Here is a 10,493-nt window from a genome sequence, read left to right on the forward strand (position 1 = left end):
TACATTCCGAGACCTCCCTGCAAAAAGCGAAAAAACACGAATAATGTGGGCGCCCATTAAAAGCCCTAAAATTTACTATTTTTTTGTTATACCCTAGTCCACTGGGGGCCAAACTTTTTGCCTCCAAGGACCTACGTGAATGTGTGCCAGTGGACAAAGTCAGTGGTTTTAAGAAGGTGTGTCCCGATACAACTTTTTCACTTGCAATACGAATTGGCCGATACCGATATTGATACAGTACATTATCAGCAGGACTCATAGATACAGTACTTGTATTATTTTGTAGAGTGCAATGTGAGAAAATGCTTGGTCAAGTGAAATGAGTCAAACAAAGAAAAATGGTTGTCATGAAAAACACGAAGCTATTTATTATTAACTGTCTGTAATGGACTTATGCTGTCATAAGTTGAAATGGAGTGGTATTTTTTAGTGGCCAATATAAATGATGACGTTAAGCTGATGGCGCAGTAAGTCGAATGATGCGGACATGTCACGTATGTGTGTTTGTATGTGTAAGTAATATGCATTTATAGTTATTTGATACTTGTTCATATTGACTTATGTGCTGTTTTAGACTGCAGTATTGTTGAATTACTATCACATACGTCTACCTTGTGCGCTATTGTGTGCTTACCTGTTGTGTAGCTGCTAGCTCCTAGTAGCCTTTAGCCTAGCACGTTTAACTTTTGTAATTGACTTGACTAAAAATACAAGAAAAGACCAACCTTGTGTGCTAATTGGAGGACATAACTGTACAAGTAAACATGCTGCAGGACTGCTTGAACAGAGATTTTACATCCAATACTTGTTTTTTTGTGGATATCACACCAATATCGTACTGTATATCAGACCATGACAACCTAATTCTAGGTGTGAAACACAAATAACCTAAATGTAAATAATAATGAACCCACCCTTTGGCGCTCCAAACAAAATGACTCAGCGGGCCACATTTGGCCCGCGTGCCCCACTTTGGGCACCCCTGCCCTAGTCTAAACCCTATTACATGCTTATAACAGTTATCAAACACATTTTAATTAATACAAAATAACATGCAAAACGTACACAGTTTTATACTTACAAAACGTGTAGTTACACAACTTGACGTCAAGTCAAAGCATCTTGTCTTGACGTGGAACTTGACTTGAATTGGAACGATTTCCCTTGTGGATCATAAAAGTTTGTCTAAGTCTAAGCCTAAATTCCTGCTGGAAAATGCTGAGTGAATTGACTGCTGGATTGGATTCATAGCTGCAGCACTCTTTTTTTCCCCAGCAGATAGTGCCATCAAACTATGTTGTACTTGTTTCGAAAAACATATATTAGAGATGTCCGATAATATCAGGCTGCCGATATTATCGGCCGATAAATGCTTTAAAATGTAATATCGGTATCGGTTTAAAAAAGTAAAATGTATGACTTTTTAAAACGCCGCTGTACGGAGTGGTACACGGACGTAGGGAGAAGTGCAGAGCGCCAATAAACCTGCCTTTGCGTGCCGGCCCAATCACATAATACCTATGGCTTTTCACACACACAAGTGAATGCAAGGCATACTTGGTCAACAGCCATACAGGTCACACTGAGGGTGACCGTATAAACAACTTTAACACTGTTACAAATATGCGCCACACTGTGAACCCACACCAAACAAGAATGACAAACACATTTTGGGAGAACATCCGCACCGTAACACAACAGAACAATTACCCAGAACCCCTTGCAGCACTAACTCTTCCGGGACGCTAAAATATACACCCCCGCTACCTCCTAACCCCCCCCCCTCCCCCCCCACACACACACACCTAAACCCCGCCCACCTCAACCTCCTCATGCTCTCTCAGGGAGAGCATGTCCCAAATTCCAAGCTGCTGTTTTGAGGCATGTTAAAAAAAAAAAAATGCACTTTGTGACTTCAATAATAAATATGGCAGTGCCATGTTGGCATTTTTTTCCATAACTTGAGTTGATTTATTATAGAAAACTTTGTTACACTGTTTAATGCATCCCGCAGGGCATCACAACAAAATTAGGCACAATAATGTGTTAATTCCACGACTGTATATATCGGTATCGGTTGATATCAGAATCGGTAATTAAGAGTTGGACAATATTGGAATATCGGTAAAAAAGCCATTATCGGACATCTCTAATATATATATATACACAGTACAGCCAAACATGTTTATGGTGACCACTCTAGGGAGACAGCAAAAGTGGTCACTATACACAGGTTGCCATGATGAACTCACACAATCAAGCGTTCTATTGCAGTTACTTAATAATTTTCCTTAATAAAACTAAAACATTATGGAAGAAAACACTAAAGAATTCATATCGTGGCAAATGTATCCTAAAAGGAGTAAACAAATAAACGATAATTCATTGGATGTCGCAGAAAAGCTGTAGGTTTTGCAGAGATACGGTTGGAGCGGGGCAGAAGATACGACACAACAAAATAAATCCGGTTGAATTTCAGAATAAAACGCGAGCACAAAAGTATGGAAAAAAAAGTAAAATCCAAGCAAGTTCACACCTCTTCTTTTTCTCGAGTTAGATAGTCTGCCTGTTTGTTGTTGACTTTATCCCACATACTATCACTGCTATACTATTATTTATACCTCTTTTTAGTTTATTACATTTGACTTTTTACTTTATGTAAAAATCTTCACTGCAACCGCATAATCTCCCCGTTGTGGGATAAATAAGTCTACACTATCCTATCCTCCTGTTGTTTCGTTATGAATGCCCAAACGCAAATAGGCAGGACCTACTCTACATCCATGCATCAATAAAATGACAAATAAATGCAAGTAGAGGAAAAATAAGTACTAAGAATAACACAAACGTGTTATAAAAAGGAACCTATATCCATCCATTTTCTACCGCCTATTCCCTTCGGGGTTGCGGGGGGCGCTGGAGCCTATATCTCCCTTTCATAATTATTTATTGACAAAAATAATGGGACACCTGGTATTTGGACTAAGAGCAGGGGTGGCAAACTCATTTTTATTGAGGGCCACGTCGCAATTATTGCTGCCCTCAGAAGGCTGCTTGTAACACTGGTTATACTGTATATGAATATAAACGTATAATCGTCTTGTTACACAATTTGCATAGGAAACTCTTTGATTATTGCATGAACAGATTAATGGAAAACTTGCTTTCTAAGGAAGTCAAGGTAACAAGCAGATATTTAAGTATATAAGGGCCACTAAAAATGACAATGCGGCTTGCATGAAATGATGTGGCAGACCACATAAAATATGCGGCAGGCCACAAAAAATGATGATACGGCTCAAGTAAAATGACGTGGCGGGCCACTAAAAATTATGTGGCAGACGACTAAAAAAAGATGATGCGGCTCGAGTAAAGTTACGGGGCGTGTCACTTAAAATTATGCGGCGGACTACATAAAAGATGTGGCGGGCCACTTAATATGACATAGCACAGCCCATACATAATGTGGTGGGCCATTTAAAATGACGTGGCACCACGTAAATAATGTGGCGGGCCATTTAAAATGATGTGGCACCACATAAGTGACGTGCCAGGCTACTAAAAACGAAGTGGCAGCTCGCATAAAATAATATGGCGGGTCACCTTAAATGATGTAGCAGACGGCAGAAAATTATGTGGCGGACCACATAAAATGATGTGGCAGGCCACATTTAATGATGTGACGGGCCACTAAAAATTAAGTGGCATGTCACATTAAGTGTGGCAGACCGCAGGAAATTATGTGGCGGACTATATAAGTGTTGCGGCAGCCCACATAAAATAACATGGCAGACCGAATACAATGAAGTGGCGGCCCACATAATATAATGTGACATTAAATGATGATATAATGTGACATTAAATGATGTTGTGGGGCACTGTAATTGATAATGTGGCGGGCCACAATAAATCATGTGGTTTTGAATTTGACACCTGTGACTAAGAGGAAAATATGCGAAGTTGTTTCTATAATCCTTTGCAGCTCTAACAGTAGTCCCACTTTCTGAGGAACTTTTCTTTAATATCTTGGAGTTTGTCCATTCATCATAACAGCTTTTGTGCGGTCAGAGGTCACGGATGTTGAAACTGAGACCATCTCTGTTCTAGTTCATCCCAGGGGTGTTTACTTGGGTTACCATAGGGATTTACAGCTCTACAACACCAAACTCAACAGACTGTTCCCTACAAACCATAGTGTAGTCAAAAATGTCTCAGCAAGGGGAGGAATTAATAATGTGTCCATTTAGTGTATGCCAGTGATTCTCAAGCTTTGGTACGCGTACCACTGAAACACTTGATTAGAGTGTTTCATTATCATATATTCAAACAGAGTTATTGTTTTAACTGTGTGTAATGTTACAGTGGCCTAACATTAAATACACTTGTTAAATATAACCTCTGCCTTGTTTTTAATGAATAATTGGGCCTACTACACAACTGTTTTAATATTGGTCAATCATGGTGGTCTTTGGAGAGCAAAGTGTTTTCTGAGGTGGTACTTGGTGAAAAAAGTCTGAGACAATTGTAGTTAATGTATCTCACAGTTTTGTAGTTTTAGCATAATTCTTTGTAAAAAAAAACCTAAAAAAACAAGCATTTGATAAACACCCTTGTCAGCACGAGACAAACATTGATTGACGGGTCAACTTCGCTTGTACTACAGTCTGGTAACAACGTTCTTTGTATCTATAATCCTGTTTTATTAAGATGTAAATTGTACAACAAACCTGAATAATTGTGCTGGAAAGCAGTGTTTTTCAACCTTTTTTGAGCCTAGGCACATTTTTTGCGTGGAAAAACCATAACCAACCATGCATCAATATAGCTCTTGTCTCAAAGTAGGTGTACTGTCATGACCTGTCACATCACGCCGTGACTTATTTGTAGTTTTTTGCTGTTTTCCTGTGCGTAGTGTTTTAGTTCTTGCCTTGCAATCCTATTTTGGTGGCTTTTTCTCTTTTTTATTTTATTTTCCTGTAGCAGTTTCATGTCTTCTTTTGAGCGATATTTCCCGCATCTACTTTGTTTTAGCAATCAAGAATATTTAAGTTGTTTTTATCCTTCTTTGTGGGGACATTGTTGATTGTCATGTCATGTTCGGATGTACATCGTGGACGCTGTCTTTGCGCCACAGTAAGTCTTTGCTGTCGTCCAGCATTCTGTTTTTGTTGACTTTGTAGCCAGTTCAGTCTTAGTTTCGTTCTGCATAGCCTTCCCTAAGCTTCAATGCCTTTTCTTAGGGGCACTCACCTATTGTTTATTTTTGGTTTAAGCATTAGATAGCTTTTTACCTGTATGCTGCCTCCCGCTGTTCCCTACATCTACAAAGCAATTAGCTACCTGCTGCCACCTACTGATATGGAAGAGTATTACACGGTTACTCTGCCGAGCTCTAGACAGCACCGACACTCAACAACACATCATTTGCAGACTATAATTACTGGTTTGCAAAAAATATTTTTAACCCAAATAGGTGAGGTGAAATGAGATAATCTCCCACGGCACACCAGACTGTATCTCACGGCACACCGTGGTTGAAAAACACTGCCGTAAAGAATGCGTGTAAATATAACACGCGTGTATTTAAGCCGCTATTGCGGTAGGAATGCACGTGACAAACCGACGATTTAAAAGTGTGACGTACCGCCCAAATGGCGCCGATTCCAAAAGTGTGTAATGTATTTGTAAGCTCGCCCACAGTCAGCCACACTTTCCATTCTCACTATGTTTATTGTGTTTTCGTTACACGCCCACGCACGCTGGGGTTACTTACGTTGTCGAAGAGAGAGCCGACGTTGGCGGTGACAAGAAGCACATCGGTGTGTGTCTCCATGGTCCAGTCGCATCTAAAACACTCACGCTCGACAATCAGTAGTTCTATAAGCGACTTCCCCAGCAGCTTAGCGAGGCTTATTGTGAGAAGCAGAGTAGTTCGCTCTTAAAATAAACTAGCATTGCAGCAAAGAACCTGTGCAGCGTCTGGTGCCCAATGGTTTGCCGATGGCGGACAGTGGTCTCAGGTCCTCAAACGCAGCACGGGCGTGCAGGGACATTGTCGAGCGGAGGAGCGTTCAAATTAAAACAAACTATTCTTTCTTTTTTTAAAAGCGAAGTCTTCAATTCCTTCCCGAGTAATCTGACTAACAGCTTTGGGAGACTTACAGCGACCAAAGACAAGACGGCAGGACCAAGTCGCGGTGCGTTTAATGAACGTCCGTGATCCGCCCATTTACTGCGTGGTGAATGAAGTCGTCTTGGCATCACTGGAGCAAAGATCAAACTCAACACAAGGGTGTGTACGGGGCTGATTACAAAATAACGTTCACTTGTTCTATTACAAACACAAATGTACAGTAGCAAACGTGCATGTTTTCAATTATCATTCATCACTCTCATAACCCCACTGTCCGGTGACGTTAAGAAACAGACGGACTTGAATGCACCATTTACGCTACCACAAACACACGCCACAGCAGTAACAAACAGGAAGTCTTTTTTTTTTACGAAATGGCTTTGAATTGAGCGCATTTTTATATGTCGAAAATATGTACTTCCCCTATTCAGCTTTCATAAACCATCAATTATAGTAATTTTTAAAATAAGTCACTCCCGACATTGTGAACCCATGAACTGCAATTAGGTTGCCTTTTAATGACTGTTTTATAATACATTCCCATAAGTTAAGTCATTTCCTGCTAAGGACTGTTAAAGCAGGCCATTCAACTGGCAGCCCGGTAATGACGTCACACCGCCATTTCTTTCCTATTGGGATGTGTGTAACCAAGGTGTTGCTGTAGCTTGTTTACTTATGGTGCAGTCAGTAGCCATTTGTTGAACTTCTTTAGTTATACTAGAGGTGTTCCTCAAGGTTCCATTATAGGTCCTCTCTTTTTCACCATTTGGGCTATTCACCCAAGTTTAGTTAAAAAAAACTGTAGACTCACATTTTTGCAGGGGATTCTTAACAACACTAGAGTGCTGTCATAGGACGCTGGTACTCTGGAATATACAAAATAAGAATAATACTGAAGGGAGAAGTCCTGCCCCACGCTCCCCCAAAACAATTTACCGTATTTTCCAGACTATACGTCACAGGTTTTTTTCATAGTTTGGCCGGGGGTGCGACTTATACTCAGGAGCAACTTATGTGTGAAATTATTTTTAACACATTACCGTAAAATATCAAATAATATTATTTAGCTCATTCACGTAAGAGACTAGACCAGGGGTCGGCAACCTTTACCACTCAAAGAGCCATTTTGGCAAGTTTCACAAATTAAAGAAAGTAATGGGAGCCACAAAAAAAAATTTTAAATTTAAAATGAAAAACACCGCATACAAAGCTTACATGCTTTGTGCTATGTTAACCAGGGGTCTCAGACATACGCACCGGCACGCACTTAAATGTGGAAATTTGATGTTAGTGCAGCCCGCGAGTTTTGAATGAATGTCGCTTGATAGCGTCACACTTGCCAACCCTCTCATTTTTCCCGGGAGACTCCCAATTATCAGAGCGTGATGACACTGCATTTGGCGCCCTCTACAATCTACCCTATCAGTGTACCTGCTCGGCCACAAGTGGAATGCAGCTTTAGCTTGCTCACGTAAGAGACAGCAAGGCTACTAACTCAGCAGCCACACATCTTACACTGACGGTACCAATACCCAGAATCCCATGCAGCCCTAACTCTTCCGCTCAACCAACGCACGGAGAGGGGGGGGGGGGGGGGGGGGTTGATGTGTGGGGGGATTTGGTGGTAGCGGGGGTGTATAAAGTAGACCGGAAGAGTTAGGGCTGCATGGGATTCTGGGTAATGGTTGTGTTGTGTTTATGTTGTGTTACGGTGGGCTGTTCTCCAGAAATGTGTTTTTCATTCTTTTTTGGTGTGGGTTCACAGTGTGGCGCATATTTGTAACGTAACAATGTTAAAGTTGTTTGATACGGCTACCGTCAGTGTAAGCTGTGTGGCTGATGAGTAAGTATGCTTTGCTGTCTCCTTTATGTGCAAGTAATAACAACATGCAACATGTGGCTGGACTGGCACACTGTATGTAAATGCTATAGAGGACAGTTACTGCAGTGCAATTAGGGCACGCCCTTTATTTAGTAATTAGAGTGTAAATAGGATTATTTTTCCCTGGGAGTAATCAATGAGAGACACTGACATCCATAAATCTCCTGGGAAAATCGGGGGGGTCGGCATGTATGTAGCTGAGCCGCATCAGAGTGGTCAAGGAGCCGCATGCGGCTCCGGAGCCGCGGGTTGCCGACCCCTGGACTAGACGTATAAGATTTCATGGGATTTAGCGATTAGGAGTGACAGATTGTTTGGTAAACGTATAGCATGTTCTATATGTTATAGTTATTTGAATGACTCTTACCATAATATGTTACGTTAACATACCAGGCACGTTCTCAGTTGGTTATTTGTGCGTCATATAACGTACACTGATTCAGCCTGTTGTTCACTATTCTTTATTTATTTTAAATTGCCTTTCAACTGTCTATTCTTGGTGTTGGGTTTTATCAAATACATTTCCCCAAAAAATGCGACTTATACTCCAGTGCGACTTATGTGTTTTTTTCCTTCTTTATTATGCATTTTCGGCTGGTGCGACTTATACCTCGGAGCGACTTATACTCCGAAAAATACGGTAGTTCAATATCCCTACTGTAAAGCCTGTGTTCAGTCCAACTGGATTTAATGGCTGTGAAAGTCTTGGCTTACATAGATTGTGAGCTCCAGCAAACACATCAGTTTCCATGGTGCTGGTGGAGAGCTGCTCAAACACGGCCATTTATATCACCACTGAGTGCACTTCATTCACTTCTTTTGGGCCCCATGTGCATTCAGTTACCACCAGTCTGAAAATAAAGGGTTAACAAATGTGTTGGAAGGACATTATTATTTTGTGTTCTTTCAATAACACTGTCGTGCATTCAAAATAAACCGTCCAGGCACTAATGGTCATTCTTGAAGGTTTTATTTTGATGAACAATGTTTGAGGCAACCATTTTTGACTGGCTCCAGCCTGATGGAAGCCAAAATACACTCTTTTTGAAGAAGCTGCCAAGTAAGACAAAGATCACCAAAGCAAGGGAAATCTAGACAATATGCCCTTGGAGTTCACTTATAATAAATAAGATAAAGTCGCCGTTACAGCAAATAGGCATTGGAATCTGTTAGGGAGTATGTTAGTGAACGTTAACGGCTTGCTATTATTCTAATTATGTTTTTGTGAGGAGAACAATTGTACGGTAATTGTTAAAATTGCCCTCATTACCTGCAAGTGTGAATAGCTTAGCCAAAAATACCTCAACTTGTGTATTCTTTGACTTGGGATACGTCACTAGCTGAAACAAGTGCAGTTTCCACTTCATTATGTGTCAGCATTTACACATTCCATGGGAAAAAGAAAATAGACAAGAGTTCTTTATAAAACTAATTGCTGCTGTTGTAAGCCTTCATGTAAAACGCTAAGCTTAAAATACAAGACTGTTTCTTGGAAAAACACTCATAAAAATACTTTTAAATGTAACAAAGTCTGTCAAGTCATGCAAAACCCTTCAATTGTTTTGTTTTATAGTCTAGAACTCATCTGTTATATACCCAGGAAAACCCAAGTTTGCAAAATTAACATGAAAAAAGAAAATTACAAAACAGAAAGACCGGTACTCAAAGACAGCTATATTATAAGTGTTTTCCTCAAACACAAGGAAGACCGGGCTCCATCTCAGAGCAATATTTCCCCATTCTAATGTGAACAATACCTGCCTGGTTTAACTCCCAATGGGCAGCAGGCTAGGAAGGACCCAAACAACGCTGCAAACTGCACACGCCTCTGTGATGCTGAGGGGATTTTACAGTCCAAGAGCCCCGAGTGTAGAGGGTGCACAGCTGACTTCATTTGCAGTCAGCGCTTCCCTGTGAGGCTTTTTGAGCCGGTCCGCCTCCTCACAAATCCTTCATGAGCGACTTCGGTCCTCTTGGGTTCCCACCAGCATTTTACTGTAGAGCTTCTGCTGCTCTTCTTTAAATGTATCTTTTACCTTCCCTCTCTTTAACCCTCCATCCCTGTTAAAAAAAACAACATTATTAGTTGATGTCACTTTCGCACGCTGAATAAAATGGTCAAAAAAATCATTCAACTACAAAATAAAATAACTTGCTTTTGAACCATGCACATAAGTATGCTAGGGATGTTCTGATCAGGGTTTTATGCAGCTGATTCTGATCATCCATTAGTGAGATCGGCCGATACCAATAACAATCACATGTATTAACTGTACATTTTTCAATTTGTTTATGGTGAGTGCTTCTGAAAGTTAATATGAACATAATATTTAAACTCGTTCCTTATTCTATTATTTCATACAATTGTTTGAGCAAAACAAAGTCAATAATTCACAATAACTAAACAAAATACAAAACGACTACCGTAATTTCCGGACTATAAGCCGCTACTTTTTCCCCTCGTTCTGGTCCCTGCGG

At 40.5% G+C, this 10,493-nt stretch overlaps 2 protein-coding genes across 4 annotated transcripts in view; both read right to left on the reverse strand.

Annotated features, from left to right (window-relative positions):
* inpp5l (inositol polyphosphate-5-phosphatase L) overlaps positions 1 to 6,239 on the reverse strand; it is a 48,738-nt gene extending 42,499 nt beyond the window's left edge. For 2 of the 3 annotated variants that reach the window (XM_062051437.1, XM_062051436.1), the window contains exon 1: positions 5,774 to 6,239. In XM_062051437.1, coding sequence (XP_061907421.1) covers positions 5,774 to 5,833 — 60 coding nt within the window. In that variant the 5' untranslated portion in view covers positions 5,834 to 6,239. The remainder of the gene's footprint in view (positions 1 to 5,773) is intronic. The other variant, XM_062051434.1, reaches the window with a different exon arrangement.
* A 3,323-nt stretch (positions 6,240 to 9,562) lies between these two features.
* Positions 9,563 to 10,493, reverse strand: part of LOC133652555 (glycerol-3-phosphate acyltransferase 4-like) — a 32,111-nt gene continuing 31,180 nt past the window's right edge. The window contains exon 14 of the mRNA XM_062051439.1: positions 9,563 to 10,076. Within this exon, the coding sequence (XP_061907423.1) occupies positions 9,968 to 10,076 (109 nt within the window). The 3' untranslated portion in view covers positions 9,563 to 9,967. The remainder of the gene's footprint in view (positions 10,077 to 10,493) is intronic.

This window comes from Entelurus aequoreus, linkage group LG06 (assembly GCF_033978785.1).
Source record: "Entelurus aequoreus isolate RoL-2023_Sb linkage group LG06, RoL_Eaeq_v1.1, whole genome shotgun sequence".
Taxonomy (NCBI): domain Eukaryota; kingdom Metazoa; phylum Chordata; class Actinopteri; order Syngnathiformes; family Syngnathidae; genus Entelurus; species Entelurus aequoreus.